The sequence below is a fragment of the Vicugna pacos genome, chromosome 20 (genome assembly GCF_048564905.1).
Source record: "Vicugna pacos chromosome 20, VicPac4, whole genome shotgun sequence".
NCBI lineage: Eukaryota > Metazoa > Chordata > Mammalia > Artiodactyla > Camelidae > Vicugna > Vicugna pacos.
The window spans coordinates 26,868,980-26,890,675 of NC_133006.1; the positions used below are offsets into that span (position 1 = coordinate 26,868,980).

The 21,696-nt window shown below is 37.4% G+C and overlaps 4 protein-coding genes across 4 annotated transcripts; 2 read left to right on the top strand and 2 right to left on the bottom strand.

Annotated features, from left to right (window-relative positions):
* Positions 1–12,565: 12,565 nt before the first annotated feature.
* Positions 12,566–13,708, bottom strand: LOC102537018 (histone H2A type 1-A-like). Its single transcript, XM_006198672.3, has one exon. The coding sequence runs from the start codon at positions 13,706–13,708 to the stop codon at positions 13,310–13,312; it is 399 nt and encodes a 132-aa protein (XP_006198734.1). The 3' UTR covers positions 12,566–13,309.
* On the bottom strand, positions 13,656–19,309 carry LOC102539536 (histone H2B type 1-A-like). The gene is made up of 2 exons (XM_006198593.3): positions 18,869–19,309; positions 13,656–13,724 (listed from the first exon to the last, which is right to left on the bottom strand). The coding sequence occupies exon 1, from the start codon at positions 19,259–19,261 to the stop codon at positions 18,878–18,880; it is 384 nt and encodes a 127-aa protein (XP_006198655.2). The 5' UTR covers positions 19,262–19,309; the 3' UTR covers positions 13,656–13,724; positions 18,869–18,877.
* Positions 13,981–14,601, top strand: LOC102539294 (histone H2B type 1-A). The gene has a single exon (XM_006198592.3). The coding sequence runs from the start codon at positions 13,993–13,995 to the stop codon at positions 14,374–14,376; it is 384 nt and encodes a 127-aa protein (XP_006198654.1). The 5' UTR covers positions 13,981–13,992; the 3' UTR covers positions 14,377–14,601.
* Positions 19,310–19,583: 274 nt separating the features above from the next.
* H2AC1 (H2A clustered histone 1) lies at positions 19,584–19,991 on the top strand. Its single transcript, XM_031688154.2, has one exon. The coding sequence runs from the start codon at positions 19,584–19,586 to the stop codon at positions 19,977–19,979; it is 396 nt and encodes a 131-aa protein (XP_031544014.1). The 3' UTR covers positions 19,980–19,991.
* The last annotated feature ends 1,705 nt before the right edge of the window (positions 19,992–21,696 follow it).

The following is a 21,696-nucleotide window of genomic DNA, read 5'->3' on the forward strand; positions in this document are numbered from 1 at the left end:
AATGTATGAAGTGAGAGTTATAGACAGTGATGTGCTGGTAAATGTTGAAAAACTGGCTATGAGAGAAAAACAAATAGACAACAGAACATACATATATATATGCATACATATGTTAATAAAACTCATGATTATCACTCAAGGGTTAGTGTAACAAATTCTGTTAAATGTTTTACATAGTTTTAGAAATAAATTTTAAGCCAAATTGCTTCCTTGATTTTCAGATTATACCTACAATTTCAAAGGAATTGCTATTTCTTGCAAAATATACTATCCACCTTTATAAATTTACTGCCAACAATAGTGTCATAAAATTAGACAGCAAATAACTCTTTGATTACTCTCCATTTCATCATAGAAGTCACTCACACCACTGATCAATGAATATAGTCCTGACATAATTTTGATTCTTTTTTTTTTCACTTTCCCCAAGTAAGAAAAAAGTATGTCAGAACATTGCTCAGATGTCAATGACATGAGTGACTACTTTGCTGAATCAGATAATAGCTGTTTTTTTTTTAATTTTTGTTTAGTTTTGGAGGGGAAGTAATTAGGTTTAGTTGTTTATTTTTAGAGCAGGTACTGGGGATTGAACCCTTGTGTATGCTAAGCATGCACTCTACCACTGAGCTATCTCCTTCCCCCTAATTAGGGTTTTTTTTTTAATTTAGATAACAGTTTTTGAATACTGAAAAAAAGTTTCCTTAATATTTGGGGCTATTCACAGTGTAAAAGCTACAGATACATCACACTTTTAAGTTTAATCCACATTTTCTCCAAGATGTTCTTAAACCTAGATAATCAATAAATCATAAATCTTATCAACAAAATAATGAGTAAAGTCCTGATTTATAGCATTTGCTGATTTCCATGATGTAAAAAACACCACCAGGCTGACTTCCAGCTACTAGCACATCTCTGAATCAGAGTTGGAAAAAGAAGCACAATAGAATGCCATTAAATGGCATTCTATCACTCAGATAGAATTGATGAAAATAACCTCAAGGGCATAGATAATAGTAAATGGCAAATAATTTGGAAGTGCTGTGTATTTTCACCTGTTCTAAATTTATTTAAATGTAATGACATATAACTTAATTTTTAATAATGGTGGTGTTTAACAACCAGCTTGCAAAATTCCCCCAAATTTAATTGGTGACCCTTGCAAGTCGGTTTGTTCTCCCTGGAGCCTGCTCCATCACAACACTGGCTCTGTGGATGATGACTTGTAAGGATTAGGGACAGAACTCAGTTCTTAAGAGAATCCCAAGTATCTGGCTCAAGCAAACTGCATAGGTGTGTTTCCTCAAACTTCACTATCCCCCCACTGCAGTCCAACCCCATTGGTGCCAACAGTCTCTCAGTAACACGCATCTGACCACTTCACTCTCATACACAGAAGCTTTGAACATCTACTCTTTTGATTAGTGGTTCCAGTCGCTTTAGCATCCCACACAAAGGTTTGTGTCCATTGTCCCCAAGCTGCCATCCAAACATATCTTCCCACTGTGTGCCTATGATGTCTAGTTATCTTAGACTCTTCATTACTCAGAGAAGCCATTCTGGCCACACCTCAGTGCCTTTGATGATTTATAGCATTTGATGATGCTTTTCTATCTCCCTCAGTGGGTCTTGCCCTTTCCTCTGCATGGCATTTAGTGACTCTCATCTAGGCCTGTCTCAAACAGCCTTCTCCTTGGAAAACGTCTCATCTTCCTTTCTCTGTTGAACAAGACTCTCAACCCAGTAGTTCTCATAACTTTTGTATATATTATCTGCTATAGCAACAGTTTTATTTAGAGCACTTGTGATTTTCTGAAATTATCTGGTTCATTTATTTGTTCACTTCCATATCAATAAACTCCTTGAAATATTGTCTGGTTTACCCCCAGGGTCAAGAGCAGTATCTGTCACATCTGCATGTTCAGTGGCCCTCGTTTAATGAGTGGATGAAAGATATTTTAAGTCCTTAAGTATATTGGCATTCCAAGGTTCAACCATATAGTCTCACAATGTATTTTATCCTTAATAAGTTACTTGCTTGGATTTTATATATAAAATATTGAGATTAGCTTCAAGTCTTCCTGTGGTTTTGATTTCAGAGTAATTCTAGCTCATTAAACCCCATAGAAGCTGCTTCATTTTTCTATTAATTTACAAAACCTGGGATTAGTTTACAAAACCTGAGATTAAAATTTTCCTAACTTGTTGAGTTTGTTCTTTTTTTTTTTTAATTCTGATGGAAACAGAAGGCATCTCATTAAGAATGTATCATCAGAGAACTGTGTTCAAAAGTCACTGAAAATAATCCATTCTTTGTGCGTTCATGTTACCAATATGATACACAATTAGCTTCTTTCATGTCAGTTTGTTTTCATTTTCAGAATTTGCTTATTTTCCCTTTGATTTAATTTTATTTCTTGAATCTGTGAAACACGAACATTGTTCAAAATTTCCCTCCTTTTACCTAAAATTTGCACTCAATATGCAATTTTTCTAACTTGCTTTCTTCATTTCACAGTATATCACAGAATTCTTTCTCTACCAGCACATGAAGATGAATGATTCTCATTCATTTTTGTAGCTCCCCAGGTACTCTCATATGAGTCTGTCCTGGAGATTATTCAACCTTTCCCCTATGGATGAACATTAACATTACTTCGTCTTTGTAAAATATTACAAATAATGCCGCCTGAGCAACCTGGTACGTTTTTGATAATTCATATATGTAGAATCCCATTTTCAGGGTAGATTCTTAGAAATGGAATTCCTGGATCCACAGTTAAGACATGTTGCTTTGTTAGATATTACTAAATTTTCTCACAATATGTAATACATCATTTTACACTCCCACCAGCAATGTCTATGTGTGCCCATTTCTCCTTAGTATTGTCAACTGGGTGGGTTGTAGAATTTTTGACCATCTTATAGGCAAGAATTGATACCCTGTGTAGTTTTAATTTGCCCTTTATTTTGATTACAAATGAGTATTTGCCTTTTTCTCCCCTGTGAACCTTCTTTTCATCTTGTTAAATAAATAGGATTACACTGGATTTGATATCTTTAGGATGTTATGTCATTTCTGTCCACAAATGTAGGATGCGTCCTTGTTTATTTAAATCTACTTTTGATTCCTTTAGGAATATTTAAAGTTTTTCTCATGTAGGCAGATTTCTTATTAAGTTTACTCCGAGACATTTCACATATTTTGTTTCGTTTGAAAATTTGATCTTTTCCTTTTTATACATCTTCTAAATGATTATAGTTTATAATTAGTGCTATTGATTTTTGTCTTAGTTTTATATCCTGACTACTGAATTCCTTTGCTTTTCACTGATTCTCTTGGGTTTTCTTTAAGAGAATCCTATTATCCTGTTGCCTACAGATAGAGTGTGCCCTTCACTCTCTGGTTCCTGGGCTTCCATTTTCTTCCTTTCTGATGCTCCTTTAGAGAGCACTTATACAGCACTTGCTATGAGTCAGTCAATGTTCAGAAGCACTTTACATACAGTTATACTTTTAATACTCACACCAAATCTATGAAGTGAAGAGGCAAAACCCACAAAGGGACCAGCAAGACCTCCCAGGCAGGGCCATTGCCTTCTTTCTTTTGCACTTCTGTAAAAGGGCTTGCTTCTAGGAAAACAAAACTTACCCCTAAAATTCCATTGGTTCCCAAAAGCTCACTCCTGATTGGCCCATTTCTAATACCTCATTTGCATATGGCACAAACTTAATTGAAACCTAAAACCCCATAAAAGCCTGTGTAAAGCTGCAGTCAGGGTTCAGAGCTTGGAGTGTTAACTCCTCTGGGCCTGCCGGCATGATAAACCTGAGTTTTCCGACCCCCTGAGTGTTGCGTGGTCTCTCGACAGGATTCAGATTTCTACAACAGAAGTACTGTCACTATCCTTATTTCACAGAGAGGCTGAGTAACTTGCTTGTACAGGGTAGAGTCAGGACTCCAGCCCTTGACCCTAACTATAAGGTCTGTCCTCTGAGCCTCCGCCTATTAGAAGATAAAATTGTTTCCCTTAAACTTTCCTTCTCTTAGTTCAACAGCCTCAGAATTCTAACCTTAGCTTGGAGACAAAAGCAAGAGGAATTCCTTTTCTTTCTTTCTTTCCTTCTTTTTTTTTTTTTTTTTTTAATATCCACAGATCTCTCTGAAAATGTCAGGCATCACTTCAGACTCTACTTGACTATCCACTTCCACCATTTACTTTAAAAGCTTTTGAGTGGGTTCAGTGCCATTAGGTTCCTTTCTTTCCCACTCTGATTTTCACTTCCCTTTCAATAAAAGATAATGATTAAGAGCAAAGACACCAGTGTTGTTAATACAAAAAAAAGGAAGGGCAGAATTAGGGCAGAATATATTTATTAAGTATGCTAATAGATGTGGAATTTTCATTGTGCTGAGTTAGTTTTGGCTTGGATTTGTCAAACACAGCCTCTTGCAAGTGACAGAAGTCAAACTGAAACAGCGTTTTAAAAGAGAGAGACAAAAGTGGAAGGTGATAGTGTTAAGTAGACTGGGACACCTGAAATGGTAAGAGCCTTTGGAACAAGCACAGTTGCTAAGTATCTCCCCACCTCAAACTTCCAAACTCTTTGTTATTGTTGTTCCCCCTTACTTCACCTTTCTTCTCAATCTTTCCCAAGAGACAGGGAATACTCCTTTAGCCAATCCAGTCTAATTTACACCCTCAATAAAAGAAAGAAAAAGTGTGTTCAAGCTGCAGAGCTGAAAATTTCGGGAAGTCCTTTCACCTGCTCAGCTCAGACCGCTTCCCCAACTTTGGGTTCAATCACTGGCCCTGGAGAGCAGTTCTGTTGGCTGTAACTCTGTATAATTATTCCAGCATTTTTCAAACTGCAGTATTCTATCCTGCCTTGAAATCAATTTAGTGGGCACCCTAACAGGATTAAAAACTGACAATCTAAGTTTCAAGGAAAACCAGTTTTCACAGAGTAGTTACAAACAACTTACAGGAAGGATGTCAAGATAACACTTCTAAATGGACTGATTTTTTGGAAATATTGTACATTGTTCTTTGGAATCTGGTCACGGCTCTTTCTCAGAAACTGTGCGCGGCCTTTGGTGTTTGTTCCCTTTGCCTGGAAGTGCGTATTATTTGCTGGGATTTGCTAACTGGAGATGTTCCTTGCACTTGTCTCTGTTGTAGTGGCCGCTGATTTTCTCGGCTAATGGGCTGAACGCCCGTCCTGGGTGATACTTGTGCAGTCAGGTGGGATGATGTGAGACTTGTAGCTGCCACGTAGTTTGCCAGTCCTCAAATCAACCATCATTCCCAGCAGACCTGCTTCTTACCAACCATGGAGGAGGAGACACGATAGACCTCTGCCATGAGCCTTGCCTACCTGCTACCCACTTTCAAAATCACAGAAATCAGACAAATAACAGTACTTAAGGCACAGCTGATGGAAGTATCCGCAGACTATTTTATCTACTTGACTAGGGGATAGAGTGTGGTTAGTGTTCTGATTGGCTGATGTCAGGTAGGCATCTATCCAACCAGAGTCGAACTGGCAGTCCTACTTCTACATATATTATACTATAATCATTCGTCCAATCAGATTTGTTTGTTTCAAAACCTTATTTGAATATGCGGCCTATAAATAAATCCTTCCCACCACGTCGGCGTAAATCGTTAGCGTTTACTGGAGCGGGAGTTGTGTTGCAGTGTATTGGTTCTCTAAGGGGGGGTTTGTGAGCTTCTCGGAAAGGCGGTGAGAAATGTGAAGACCACAAATGTTAACATTACAACAGGAGTTTTATTTGCTTGATCCTAAAGCAAGTTTGCTACAAAGCCCAGCTGTGACAGTGGGGTCAATTCTCCTGGGGAACACCCGAAGTTGCATAATTCGGTGCCTCTAGTGCTGCCCAGGAGACTGTAAGGCTCTAGGGTTTTTCACTAAAAGCCAAAGGCTTTATTTAGAGCCGCTTGAAGTTCTTTCATCAAAGGAATGTTTCCTGTCTACTGACTGTCAAGGACACCAGCTGAAAGTGAGTACTAATTCATAAGCTATAATTTTGTTACTTGAGGATATTGTATAAGTGAAATCACACAGTATGTAACCTTTTGAGATTGGCTTTATCTTCATTTTTAGCATAATTCCCCAGGGATCCATCCAAGTTGTTGCATGTATCTATAGCTTGTCCCTTTTTATTGTTGAATAATATTCCATGATATGGGTAAACAACAGCATGTTTAACATCCACCTATTAAAGGACATCTTAGTTTTTTCTGAGCTTTGACTATTACAAAGAAAACAAAATAAAAACAAATAAACAAATCCCTGATAGGAACATTCACACACAGATTTTTGTGTAAATGTAAGTTTTCATTTCTCTGGAATGAATGCTCAGTAGTGGGAGTACTGGACACATGGTAAGCATATGTTTAGTTTTTTAAGAAACTACCAAAATATTTTCCAAAGTGATTGTACCATTTTATTTTCTCACCAGCAGTGTGTGAGAGATGAGAATGTGGACAGGAGTTTCTCCACATTCATGCCAGCATTTTACCTTTGTCACTATTTTTTAAATTTTATTTGCTTAATAGGTATAAATTAATATTTCATCAGAGACATAATTTGTATTTCTGTAACGGTTATTAATGTTACATATCTTTTCATGTGCTTATTTGCCATCTGTATGTCCTCTTGGGCAAAATGTCTGTGATTTTTGCCCATGTGGGATGGTTTCTTTGGTTGTTTTTTTTTGTTGTTTTTTTTTTTAACTATTGAGCTTAAAAGTCTCTTCAAAGATAAGCCTTTTGTCATATATATATATATGGTTTGCATGAATTTTCTTTATGTCTGTAGTGTTTCTTTTTATCCTCTTCACAGGAGCTTTTACAGAACAAAAGTTTTTACTTTTGATGAGATTTACCAGTGTTAGTCTTTTCTGGATCATTTGGTTTCATGCCTAAGAAGTTTTTGCCTAACTCTAGATCCCAAAGACTTCTTTTTTTCATGGTTTTAAATTTTACATTTAAATCTACCATCCATTTTGAGTTATTTTTTTTTAAGGTGTTAGGCTGTGGTGGAGGTTTATATTTTTGCCTATTGCTCCAGCAAGATTTGTTGGGAAAAAAAAAACTGTTCTTTCATTATATTTCTTCTTCATCATTGTTAAAAACCAGTTGGCCATATTTGTGTAGGATTATTTGTGGGTTCTCTATTCTGGTCCATTGATGCATTTATTTATCCCTTTCCTATTACTATACAATACTGATTATTGTAATATATAATAAATCTTGAAATTGGGGAGAGTGATTCCTCCCATTTTATTTTTATTTTTCAAAATTATTTTAGTCTAGCTCCTTTACCTGGCAGTTATTAGTTTTAGGAAATTGAGGGGGTTTTTTTTGGAAGGGGGTTGGTTTGGTTTTATTGGTAGATTCCTTGTGATTTTCTGCACCCTTCCATCATGTCATCTTTCAACAGAAGTTTCATTTCCTGCTTTCACATCCTTATGCTTTTAATTTTTTTCTTGCCTGATTGTACAATGAAGGACTTCAATATGAAGTGGCATTTAACGGTGAAAATGAGTGTCTTTGCCTTGTTCCTGATCTTACAGGGAAGAATTGAGTCTCTCATCATTGATACGATGTTCCCTGCAGGATATTTGTAGATGTCCTTTATTAGATTCAGAAAGTTCTCTTCTATTCCTTCTGAAAGTTTTTAATCAGGAAAGGATGGTGAATTTTGTCAAATGCTTTTTCTGCATTCACTGATATGATCATGTTGTTTTTCTTCTTTGTACTGTTAATATGGTGAGTTACATTGATTGGTTTTGTATATTGAACTAGTCTTGCATTGCTTGATCTTTATACATTGCTGGACTTGATTTGCTAATATTCTATCTATGCTCATAAGGAATACCAATCTATTTGTATTGTTTTGTCTGATTAGTATTAGAGTAATTTTAGACTTATAAAGTGAGTTGGGAATCTTTTATTTTCTGGAAGAGATTGCATAAAATCAGTGTTATTTCTTCTTTAAACATTTGGTAGATCCTTCAGTGAAACCTTCTGGATCTGGCGGTTTCATTTGCTGAAGATTTTTAGTTACTATTTCAGTCTCTTTAAAGGATGTAAGACTATTCAATTTTTCTGATTTATCTTTGTTGAATTCTGCTAGTTTGTATTGCTTGTAGTATTCCTTTATTATCATTTTAATGCTCTGTTTTATCCTCTGTTTTATTTCTTAAATTGTTTATTTGTGTCTTCTCTCATTCTCAATAGAACTTTTTAAATTGTTGATCTTTTTAAAAGACTTTTTTCTTTCAATGACTTTTCTATTGTTTTTCTGTTTCTCATCTCACTGAGTTTGCCTCTTATTTTTATTCTTCCTTTCTGCTTGATTGAACTTATTTTGCTCTTCTTTTACCATGTCTTAACAGGGAAGCTTCGATTAATGATTTGGGAACTTCCATCTTTTCTGACATAAACGTTTAGTGCTGAATTTCTCTCTAAGCATGGCTTTAACTGCATCCTATGAATTTTTTAGATTAAACTTTTTTATTTTGAGATCATTGTAGATTCACATGCAGTTGAAAGAAATAATAGAGATACTATGTACCTTTTACTCAGTTTCCCCCAAAGGTAACATCTTGCAAAACTTGAAACAGTATCACAACCAGGATACTGACATTGATATAATCAAGATACAGAATATTTCCTTCACCACAAGGATCCCTCATGTTGCCATTTTATAGCCACAGACACTTCTCTGCCACCCACACCCTCTTCTCAACTCTTAGGTCACTAATATATTCTCTGTTTCTTATGTCATTTTAAGACTGTTACATAAATTGAATTATAGTCGGTAATCTTTTGGGATTGGCTTTTTAAAATATTTTTTAAAGTGGTTTTAGGTTTAAAGCAGAAAAATTGGACAGAAAGCACAAAGGCTTCTCATATACCTCTTCTCCCTTATATTAATGCGGTACATTTGTTACCATTAATGAACCAGTATTAATATATTATTAACTGAAGTCTATAGTTTATGTTACGGTTGACTCTGTGTTATACAGTCTATGGGTTTTGACAAATGCATAATGTCATGTATCTGCTTATAGTGTCATACAGAATGATTTCCCTGCCCTAGAAATTCTATGTTGTCCACTTTTTCATCCCTACCCCCTACCACCACCAAAACCTGGCAACTACTGACCTTTTTATTGTCTCTATAGTTTTACCTTTTCCAGGGTGTCATTAGTTGTACTCATATAGTAGATAGTCTTTTCAGACTGGCTTCTTTCATTTAGCAGTATGCATTTAAGGTTCCTCCATGCCTTTTCATGGCTTGATAGTTCATTCTTTTTATCACTGAATAATACACCATTGCATGGATGTACCATAGTTTGTTTATCCATTTACCTATTGAACAACATCCTGGTTGCTTCCAGTTTTTGGCAGTTGTGAATAAAGCTGCTGTAAGTATTTTGTGTATGTGTGTGCATGTGTATATAAACTTATTTGGATGAATACCTAGGAGCATGATTGCCAGATTAAATAGCCAGTGTTTATTGTTGTAAGAAACCGTGTCTTCCAAAGTAGCTATACATTTTATATTATAAACAGCAATGAATTCCTGTTGTTCCATCTCCTGGTTAGCATTTGGTATTGTCAGTGTTTTGTATTTTAGTCATTCTAATAGATGTGAGATAATAGTGGTATCTCATTGTGGTTGTAACTTGCAATTCCCTAATAACATATGATATTGAACACCTTTTTTGTGCTTATTTGCCATCTGATATATCCTTTTTGGTGAAATGTCCCTTCATGGTTTTTATCCATTTTCTAATTAGACTGAGTTTTTTAATTGTTGAATTTTGGAAGTTCTTTATATATTCTAGATACTAGCCCTTTATCAAATATGTATTTTGCAACTATTTTCTTTGAATCTGTAACTTGTCTTTTTATCCTCTTAAACTGTGCTAGTTTCTTGTGACTATCATAACTAATTTCCACCAACTGGGTAGTTTAAAACAACAGAAATTTACTTTCATATAATACTGGCAAAGTCCAAAATCGGGTACTGGCAGAATTAGTTGTTTCTGGATGCTCTGGAGAGAATTTGTCTCATGCTTCCCTTCTAGTTTGTGGTGGCTTCCAGGAATCTGTGTATCATCTCTTCTGTCTCTTGTAAGGACACTTGTTATTGGATTTAGGCCCTATTGGGGCCCTTGAGATAATATGAGATCCTGGATTACCCAGAAAGAACATAGATACCAACTAGAATCCAAGCAGAACCTGAATGGCTAAGATTAAGGAGAATCAGAAGTTTTAAATAATCCATAAATGTCCATTAAATAGGAACAACTAACTCTGGCAGGCCATTAAAAAAATTCCTGGAACAAAGGTGAGAGACGGTTTATTTAGGAAATCCCAGATTTGCTACCATATTTTTTTAGGGGGAAACTGTCAGGGATGTAATAACATTGTTGTATTTCAGTGGATGCAGCAAGCTTAACCCTTATTTCCAGGATCATGTTATTTGGGTGTTATTTATATATGATGGTCAGATATTGGTTGATTAACACACTGATGAGTTTAGTTGTACCATGTAAGAAAATACAATTCATAAAATGGTATATTATTTCTGAAAACTTTCTTTTTAGCTCTTGGTATGCATGTATATTTCTGAATGTGATTTTGCTCATATAATAAAACATTTCTTAATGTGTGTTGTAGTTTAAATAAAAGGAAAGAAAACTCACTCTATGCACTGAATATAAGTTTGTGCATTTAAATTCTATCAATGCTGTTGTTTCCAGATTAGATGCTTGTATAATGTATTACTCACAGCAGTAAAGACTTTTTGGACTTTTTTTTTTACAATAGATTGCATTAGAGCATGATTGCTCACTTAACCCCTGGGCTCCTTATTTACTCACTTAGAGAGTAATCAAATGTGCTTACTTCCCCTTCTGGGATTTAGCATCAAGCTGTATTTGTCCTTGTTCCTCCTGACTTCATTGGTCTCTAATCCCCCTATTCTCCCCCAGTATTTCCACAGTCTGATTCCAGTGGAATATTACATTTCTTTTACTAAGTGTTTGCTATGGGTTTCTGAAATAAATGAAAAACAGTTATCGCTCACCAAAAAAAGTCCTATTTATTAATGATTTCTCATATAACAGTTTACACAAACTGAGGCTAATAGATTAATACTAGCATTTTGAAGTAGGTACAATTAATATTCCATTGAATATAAATGACTTACTTAAATGCTGTTTTCTGTTGTTTTGTTTTGATTTGTTTCTTTGTTTTTTTGAGACTTGACTGCAGCTCTTTCTCTGAAAGTGAAGTTGGCTCTGAAGAGAATCACTAATTTCCAATATAATTATTTCCCAGTTAATTGTGAGGCATTACCTTGCAGGTGTTACTTACACCTTATTTTATTTTCCTTCCACTGGTGCAGCAGAACCCTTTTCATCTCTTTAAGCAATTTGTCTAACATAGTCCAGAATAATATCAAAATAATAGTGAGAAGAAAAAGTCAGCTAACAGCAACTATGTGTATTCCACTAAGAAACAAAAACTGACTAAATATACTAACAAATACTTTTTAAGCATCTCCTGAGTTTAACATAAGAATTTGTTTTTTTCCTTTAACTTTACGAAATGAATTAAGTTTGCTTTTATTCAACATTGAAACAACCTCACATTCTTAAATGGATCTCCCTTTGTCATTGTTTAGTAATTTTGTAATGGCCTGCCCGAGTTAGTTGTTCACATTTAACAGCAATTTATGTAATATTTAAAAGATATATTGCACCCCACTTGGAATACTTTCTTCATTAGATTTTCATATTTCTTGAAAAATATAAATGAGACATTTTTCATAATCTAGAACCATTTCATTAGTCATAGATTTACGTTTTCTTTAAATATCTAAGAGGATACACTCTTGGAAGCCTAATTTTTGAGGATGGTAGCTCATTCATGACTTAAATTTTTTTTCCTATTCATCTTAGTCCTCACTGCTTTCTAGGTTCAGTTTAAGCAATTTATTTTTTTTTTCCGGAAACTCTTAAATTTCATCAGTATTTTTAAATATGTTAACATAGCTTTTTTAAAAACCATGTCTTTGTAATTTTAAAGCACTTCAATTCTATAGGCCTGGGTATACTTTTATAGACAAAAGTAGTATTAAAATAATTTTTAACTTTACAAGTGTTTAAGGAATTTTTGTAGTTATAAGCGGATAGATTTTTCTTTTCTTTTGAATTATGTTTGGAAATTTTTGACGCTTTCATTTTCATATAAGAATTTTGTATTTGGCTACCTTCCTCCTTTTCAGTTGACTCTGTGGGTGTTTACTCATGCAGTGCTAAAGGATCAACGAAATATTTTGCTTCATTCTCAGTGGTTAAACATGTTGAAGAATTCAGTGCCTAACATTCCTGAATAATTGGTGGTAGAGAGCCACCTTGTCACATTGCTTACTGACTCTAATATCGATACTAGAATTTTACCATCAAAACGGTTTGTCTTATTTGAGATATATCCTATACACTACAAAATAAGGCTATGATTCATTTTTTACTGTTTTTCACATAACTAGCTGGCAAATGTTTATGTCTTATCTTTTGGCTTAACATGTCATGGTTACAGACTTCAGGATATAGGACCATCTTGGAAGGAAATCCCTTGCTAGAAGGCACTTGAGGGAACGCGTAGCCCTGATGCACACTGATTTCCTAGCTGCTTGCTGGCATTCTGTAGGCCTGCTTTGTAAACCTAAGAGTACAACCTGCCAGTTTACAAGTCTTTCTTTGCTTCTAATCCATTCAGTCTAACTCTATCCTTATTAAAATTAAAACCCTAGAATAGGATTGTGTATCTTAATTTCCTTGGAAATTGTGTTAATTCTCACAACAGTCCTAAGTTTCCTCCTTTCCCCAAGGAGAATGGCATCTCCCCATCCCAGCCTGCTAGGATAACTGATCTATCTACTCTGAAGTACTGAAAAACATATGCATCTAGGATCATCAGTTCTTTTGCCAAAATTGTTGCACATTAAAGTGAATTCTCAGAGGCTTCAGTCACCAGAACTAGATTCCTTTCAGAGTCCAGAGTCCTGTTAGTTTCAAGGGTTCTGATCAATTCTTTTTTGTTGCTAGTGAATCAGTTACTGTTTTGTAATCTTGTAAACCTGAGCTCTTTCTCAGAAATTGTGAGTGGCTCTGAAAAGAGCCTTTGGTTTCAGTTTGGAGATTTTTCTCTCTCCGGACGTTCATGCCACTTGCTAAAGCTTTACAACTTGTAAGATGTTATTTGCAATGCATTTTGTGGTGGTGAGTCTCGGTCTTCTTGGGCAGCAGCATGGCCTGGATGTTTGGCAGGACGCCCCCCTGGGCGATGGTCACACCGTCCAGCAGTTTGTTGAGCTCCTCATCATTACGGATGGCCAGCTGCAGGTGGCGCGGGATGATGCGGGTCTTCTTGTTGTCGCGGGCCGCGTTGCCCGCCAGCTCCAGGATCTCGGCCGTCAGGTACTCCAGCACCGCCGCCAGGTACACCGGCGCGCCGGCCCCAACCCGCTCGGAGTAGTTGCCCTTTCGGAGCAGGCGATGGACTCGGCCAACGGGGAACTGCAGGCTCGCTCTGGATGAACGGGATTTGGCCTTAGCGCGTGCCTTGTTGCCACCTTGCTTCCCACGTCCAGACATGACTAAAGTTATGCGTCTGTTACAACGGAAAAAGTTACCGTTAGGGCAGATACAGGGTCTATTTATAGTCTCAAGGTAGGTTGTGATTTGCTATTCGATTGGTTGATAGCTTTTCATCCAACCAGAGAACGCACTAGATTCACCTTAACTACATATACATCACTACTCGTTATCCAATCAGATGTTGGGTGCTAAAACACGTCATCTGAGTGCCGCACCTATAAATACCACACTTGGCGTCGTTAAGAGCCAGTCGTTTGTTGTATTGGTTCTGTGCGCTAACCATGCCAGAGCTGACTTCAAAGGGCTCTACCATTTCTAAGAAAGGCTTCAAAAATGCTGTAACTAAAACCCAGAAGAAGGAAGGGAAAAAGCGCAAGAGATGTCGCAAAGAGAGCTATTCAATTTACATCTACAAGGTGCTGAAGCAAGTTCACCCCGATACCGGTATCTCTTCAAAGGCCATGAGCATCATGAATTCTTTTGTCAGTGATATTTTCGAGCGCATCGCGGGCGAGGCATCGCGCCTGGCGCATTACAACAAGCGCTCGACCATCACGTCCCGGGAGATCCAGACGGCTGTGCGCCTGCTGCTGCCCGGGGAGCTGGCCAAGCACGCCGTGTCCGAGGGCACCAAGGCCGTCACCAAGTACACCAGCTCCAAGTAAAAAGATTCAGCCACCGGACGAGCTTTGTAAACCCAAAGGCTCTTTTAAGAGCCACTTAAACTTTCCAGAAGGCTGTGGGCTCTTTGTTTGGCTCGTTAGTGCATGTGAGCAGGTCTTATAACTAGAGTGAAAAATTGTTAAATTTAGTATGTCTATTTCTCAAGTTCCCTTTGCTTACACCATTGTATGGATAAGAAGTAGATAAATAACTTCTCAATCACACAAGTTCTAAATGTTAATCATTCCCATTGCTTCTTAGTGAAGCCTCAGGTTTCCTAAGTGAAGCAATTCAAAGGGAGCTCCCTATGAATAAAAAGGAAGCTCTGGTAGTGCCCTTAGGCTGGTTTCATGGGCTAAGTGTAAATATGGAACATGTCTGGCCTTTCTCTGGGTTATCTCCTATTTCAAGTGTTTTTAGATGACAATGAGAGGGGCCTGAAGCTGAGGAAAGATTAAGATGGTAGGTAAGTCTAGCATTGGAGCACTAAGGCTGTTTTGTTTCCCTCTGGAGAGTGGAAAAAATTCTACCTATGGATTGGGCTAACTGCCATACAGTTGCTGGGATTCAAGTCTGGAAGCCCAGTTTGAGTCTGATGTCAGATGTACATTTATTGGGGAGGGAGGTGTCTCTAAACTGGGCTGTTTGTTAAACACAGGTTCACAAGGGAGTGTGGAGATCTTGCCATGACAACAGTTCATACTGGAACACAACAATGGGCAAAAACAGTAACATTAAATTACTTTTTGCATCACTTCTGAGTTGTAATACAATCACTTGCTTTTTTTTTTATGATAGGATCATTAAATTGATGTTTGTGTCTTGTATTCCTGGACACAAACACTGAGATGCTCCAGACTGGGTCACAGAATATTTATCAAAATGTGATGCCCAATATTGAAGTCACAGGACTTTGGGTTGCAAGATCTACTGTCATGATCACCTGAAGATCGTAGCAGACAGATAAGCATTAAGAAATTAGTGACAAAGTACATTGAAATTAATGACATAAAGGATCAAATTATTTTTGCTGCTTCCCACAAACCTGTGGTAGCACCTATAGAATCTGCTTTTCCCAATTCCCAAAGCAAACCTCATATTTTAAAACAGCCCTAATTTTGCCGTGGCCCTTTTCTCAGAAAATTCTGCCTTGCCAATCCTGTATTACTCAAGGATTGAAATGTGGGCAAAAAGTAGACATCTTTCTTAAAATATTTCAACCCCCTGTTCTCTGCTTTCACATGGATTATCTTGAATTAAAGCTTCACTCTTATTTTTCTGACCTTAGTCTTCAGAGGTCACAAACACATCCATCCCAAGCTCTGTATTACCAAGTTCCCTAAACCTGGGTCCTTGGTATGCCTTTCTGAAGGAAGGAGAGTTTGACCAGCTGCTTTGCCTTTTTATAGCAATTTCCAGTTTTCTAATAGGGAATGAAGGAATTGACTTTCCCCAGAATCTTTCATATTAAAGAAAAATCAATCTTTACAGAACACGTGAGAATAAAATGAAGTATGGCTTAAAGGAAAAATTAAGTGCTTACATTAAGTTAGAAATTAAACATGTAGTCAGTCCTTCAGGTACTGTGAAATCTTAAATGACTATGCAAAACAATCTTAATGGAAAAAATCATGATTGTTCCATCTTTAAAAATTTATTGAAATATTAACTCCTTTGCTTTCTATCAGAGGGAAGTAAAAAATATTAAGGACATTGTAATTTTGAAACAGTGATAGTTATTTATTAGTGTAGTTGAATGGTACTTGCCTCTTTAGTAGCTTACACAGAGTGAGCGTCTTTCCTATGCCTTGTTGAATTGTCATGTTTAAGTTGGGATTAGCTTCCAAGAGTTTATCCTTTGCATTTTTAAATGCCGTAGAATACCTGAGGTTTCCTTTAATATGAAGTATTTTGCCAATGTCTCTTTGGAACATCTTTCTTATCCCTATCTTTTCCTATACTTATGTAGATTGCCCTTCGCTAAGTTGTCTAGTTGCAAAGCTAGTCTCTTGATAACAGTGTGAACATTGCCCTGATCAACTATTCCTTCAGTAACTCCTAAACTTAGATTTGATTCAAATACCACTTTCCAGGGTTACTACTTTGTTTTGCTGTAACTTTCATCTTGTTGGTCCAATCCCTCTTGGTTAATTTGTCATGCAAGTTTCTCTGGGAAACAAGCAACTAAACTACATGTTTTCTATTCATGCATAAACTGAGTAACTTATGTAGTGACCAGTCATTAAGTTTTTTAAATAAGTGGCATGATTAGGCCGCAGATCAGGATGTCCATCTGTTACTTGTGCCATGACTTGTGAACGAAAGAGCCAGCAGTGAAGTTTGTAAATTATTACTTATCATTAATGACGTTTGAACTGTTCTGGGGCAACTGGTATATAAACTGTGGTAACTGAAATTCATTTTTTATTACCAAAGTCATGCAATGTTAAGGACTGTCTAAAGTTAGCATCCTGCTTAAAGAAGCAAGGAAGAAAAGTGAACCAATGTAAGCAAAAGCTAAATAATGAAAAATTGAGAAAATTAGGGAAAAGACAGTAAAAACAAATGCAAGAGTAAAAAGAAAAATAGCAAGTACATTTAAAGATAGAAGATTAACCAGTAACTACTGTGGTTTGTGGAAAAAATACAAAGTTAAAGCAGCTGTAGTTATAATGGAGATAAAAATCATTAGAGGCCAGTTTGCTTATCATTAAAATATCTAATTTTATTGAAGATGATTTACCAAAACTAATTACAAATTAGCTAATTTAAAACAATTTCATTGAAACAATTGTCCAAGAACTTTCACCTGAAAAAGGGCACCAAGTTGTTTTAAAAGGGAATTTCACCATTTTTAAAGCAAAGAATTCTAGTGCTATTCCAGCCATTCTAGAGTATGAACTGTAAAGTTTGTACCGAAAGCTGATCATTGAACAGATCAATTACAGTACTGAGACGTAAATTGTAAATGATACATTGGCAACCAGATTCAGAACATTAAGTGAATAACATGCCTAAAGCACGAGTTTATATCAAAAATACAAGGATGAAAGCGTTCTAGGAAGTTTTTTGAAATAACTCAGTATATCTAAAGGTCTGTGATCACTTTCCAAAGATTCTCACAAGGCATTTTATTAATTTCAATGAATTCTTGACTCAGTTCAATGAAATAGATGTGGAAATCTCAATTATAAGATGTATCTAATGAATAGTGGAGATCCTCAGCAAGGTGAGTGATAAAACAAGAATGCCCACCCTATTTAAAGTCATTATGGAGATATGAGGCATTGAAATAAAAAATTAGGAGTGAACTACTTAGAAAGAGGCAGTATGATGTTTACTATTTTCAGATGTTACTTCAAACATGTAAAACTCAACAGAATTATATCAGAAAGCCAACGTGGAAATTCTGATATAGTAAGGTATCAAGTGCACATAGAGACAGTACTGTTGTATGAAAATGCTGCAAAATGAAATATAACACCCATTTATAGGAACAAAACCAAAATACCTAGAACTACATTTGATGAGATGCTTTAGAAATAAACTGACCCACATCAATCCCATGGTCCTAGTTCCTTACAGGTCAATGATGCAAGCAGCATTTAAGACCAGGCCCAGGTTTAGAAAAGGAACGAGGATGTCCTCTAGGGAAGGTTTACTTGCTCTCAAGTGGGAACCCAGGGAAATACTCATCTTCCAGCCACAACTTTGGCCTATGTGAACACTGTACCAGCACCAGCACGTGGGTAAAGCCAGTTCAGAAGAGTAGTAACTGCAGCTAGTGGGAGCCAGAGCTCTGAACAGTTTTACTGCTGATGTTTTATGCTTGCTCTGAGCAGAGCCCAGGTGGTTCAAGTAATATTGGACAGGCATCATTTATAGTGATTCAACGTACCAGCAAGTGATCAACGAGAATTTTTACTAGTCCAGCAAGTGATCAAGAACGTTTGATCAGTCAATTAGGGTTAGCCAGCCAGATTGTTGGGTTCTGAAGTGAAGTACGTAGACAATGGTTAACATTCCCACATTCCAGGGTTGTCAGGCCAAGAAATTCTGAGTCTCAAACCTTTTAAGCTTTATAGGACAGCTAGGCTGCCCTACAGGACCCAAATTCTCATGCATAGTGTGTAGAACAGCATCAATATCCCAAGGTCTCTCTAGATACAAGCTTTTCGGAAGATGTTTTAAAGCATAGTAACATTTCAGTGAAGTGTCTTGTACGTTGTTCATAGTTTGTTGTTATAAAGGAATCACTATGTGCATTTAACCAAAGATTTCCAAAAGGCTCTTAGAGAAGAACTTCTATGCCTTGAACTATCAAGAGAATCGGGACTTGTGGGGGCATTTTGCATGGAAGTCACTCACAATGCTGTTAACCTAATAAAGCTTACCAACACAAGTATTCTGGTCAGGAAACAAGCTCACAGCTCTTTCTCAAGAAGGTAAATGGCTCTGAAAAGAGCCTTTGGGTTAGAAGAAAAAGACGCTTACTTAGCAAGTTTACTTGGAGCTGGTGTACTTGGTAACAGCCTTGGTGCCCTCGGACACGGCGTGCTTGGCCAGCTCCCCGGGCAGTAGCAGGCGCACGGCCGTCTGGATCTCCCGGGACGTGATGGTCGAGTGCTTGCTATAATGTGTTAAGCGCGACGCCTCCCCAGCAATGCGCTCAAAGATATCAGTGACGAAGGAATTCATGATGCTCATAGCCTTTGAAGAAATACCGGTATCAGGGTGAACTTGCTTCAGCACCTTGTAGATATAGATGGAATAGCTCTCTTTACGACATCTCTTGCGCTTTTTTCCTTCTTTCTTCTGAGTCTTGGTTGCAGCTTTCTTAAAACCTTTCTTAGAAACCGTAGCGCCCTTTGAAGGCAACTCCGGCATGATTAGTGTCAGCTCTAGCGTCAACAGCTCTAAGGTAACAGCTCTACCAACTCCAAGCGATACTAAGCAAGCGAAAATACCTAACGGTTGGGTAGAGTGCTACTTATAGGCACGGCACTCGAGTGACGTGTGGAGATGCCAATATCTGATTGGCTATGGGGGAATGGCGTGTATGTAAATAAGGTGATTCAACGTGACCCTTTCTGATTGGGTAAGACCACCAGCCTATCAGAAAGCAGAGCACAACCTGCCGTCGGGCTATAAATAGGCCCAGTAGCGTTTCCTCGCTTGTTTTCCCAGTAGTACTGGCTGTTTTAAAGTTATGTCTGGGCGCGGCAAGCAGGGCGGCAAGGCACGTGCGAAGGCTAGATCTCGCTCATCTAGAGCAGGCTTACAGTTCCCAGTAGGTAGAATCCATCGTCTGCTTCGTAGAGGTAACTACGCGGAGCATATAGGGGCTGGTGCGCCGGTGTACCTAGCCGCGGTGCTAGAGTACCTGACTGCGGAGATTCTGGAGCTGGCGGGCAATGCATCCCGCGACAACAAGAAGACGCGTATCATTCCGCGACATCTGCAGCTGGCCATCCGTAATGATGAGGAGCTTAACCAGCTCTTGGGTGGTGTGACCATCGCTCAGGGTGGTGTCCTGCCCAACATCCAGGCTGTGCTGCTGCCCAAGAAGACCGAGAGTCACCACCACAAAGTGCACAGCAAGTAGTCTAAGTGGAGAATCCTGATGAGCAACCTGAGCGTCTGGCGAAGAAACAGCAGCCAAAGGCTCTTTTCAGAGCCACTTAAGCTATCATTGAGGGCTGTGCCTAAGCTGTTAAAGGCTGTGATGGTGTAATTTTCCAGTAATAGGCTGCCAAAAACCTCTTAACTATTAATCTTTTGTAAAGTTAGTGCTTAAACATTGATTCTACTATCTGAGATAGCCGGAAGCTGTTTTCGAGTTTCAACACTGCTGAAGGGTAAAAAGTGTATGGACCCTTAAAAGTGTTGGTCAGGGGGAAGGAGCAAATTTTAAGCATTTCAGTATCCTAATTTAAGGCTCATTTTAATGAGTCAGTATTTGATACGTATGCCTTAACATGTTTTAAAACGTTTAACAGGTAAGATACGTCAAAAAAGCGTGATGGTATATGTGGGGGAGGGTCACTAGTGTTTCACTAGAGGCAGGAGTGTGACAAGGTGTAAACTTGAAGTGACTGGTCCAATTTTTCAAAGGATTTAAATTAAAAGATGGTTTCAGTTGGTCTGAATTGTAAACAAGAACTAGAAAGCAATTGAATAGTTACGCTACCATAAAGATACAGAAAATTCAAGCTTGCCTTATCGCAGGAAAAAATTTCACTGGCTATTAAAACCCTGGTTACACTTGAGATCTACACATAAGACAGAAAGCAGGTAGGTAGAAAGGTATAGGGCTCTGTAAGTTAAGAACAAAGTACATAATGTTGATTAGGGACCATCAAGTCATGAAAAAGCCAGTCGTTGAATTAATGTATGTAAATAGGGCATGCGAATGAAGAGGGCACAAAAGAGGAAAAAGTTTGAAAACAAGAAAATTGCAGATATTTGTTTAGAACTTGGCATTAAAAATTAAGATGTGAAAATTTAAAGTCAAAGAATGCTAATATAAGTGATTGACAGTAAATGAGGGATATGTGAAAAGTCTCCTAAACAGGAGAATTCCAAATAATTTATCTAAATACTCTCCATCAAACAGGTGGAACTTAACTCCCCAGATTTACCAAAGCAGAGTATGGAAAGGCAGGAGAGGAACCTTTACAGTAGAGAAACCTGGCAAACACTAGTTTAACCAGATGATCAGTGTTAACATCAGTGATAAACCACGTTGTTTGCACTTGCTTTTAATATGTGTTGAGAAAAGCAATTAACTTCTCTGGTCTTCGAACACATAATCTCAGTCTAACCCTGGGAAAACTATAAGATGAATCTGAGGAACATCCTACAGAATGAGTTCTTAAAACTATGAAGGTCGTAAAAAAAAAAAAAAGAAATTCTAACAAACTGTCATAGCCCAGAGCAACTAAAGAGACATTACAAGTAAATATGCAGAAAACTAAGGGGTTAATTGGCATATAACTTACAGTTGGCCCTCCGTTTTTGAGGTTTCTCCACATCCACAGATTCAATCAACCACAGACTACATAGCACTGTAGTATTTACTATTGAAAAATATCCGCCTATGGGTCCGCCTCCACACTTCAAACCCAAGTTATTCAAGGGTCAACCATATTTTGGACTGGATCCTGGGACAGAAAAAGAGCATTAGGTAAAATCTAATGAAATTCAAGCAAAGTTGAGTTTAGTTCACAGTAAAGTACCAATGTTAGTTCTTTAGTTGTGACAAATGTGTAAATATTCACAATAGAGGAAACAGAGGTATATGGGAACTATATAACTTTTAT

Excerpts from the sequence above, each read along its gene's own strand:
- LOC102539294 (XM_006198592.3), top strand. The coding sequence starts at position 13,993 with ATGCCAGAGCTGACTTCAAAGGGCTCTACCATTTCTAAGAAAGGCTTC.
- H2AC1 (XM_031688154.2), top strand. The coding sequence starts at position 19,584 with ATGTCTGGGCGCGGCAAGCAGGGCGGCAAGGCACGTGCGAAGGCTAGA.
- LOC102539536 (XM_006198593.3), bottom strand. The coding sequence starts at position 19,261 with ATGCCGGAGTTGCCTTCAAAGGGCGCTACGGTTTCTAAGAAAGGTTTT.
- LOC102537018 (XM_006198672.3), bottom strand. The coding sequence starts at position 13,708 with ATGTCTGGACGTGGGAAGCAAGGTGGCAACAAGGCACGCGCTAAGGCC.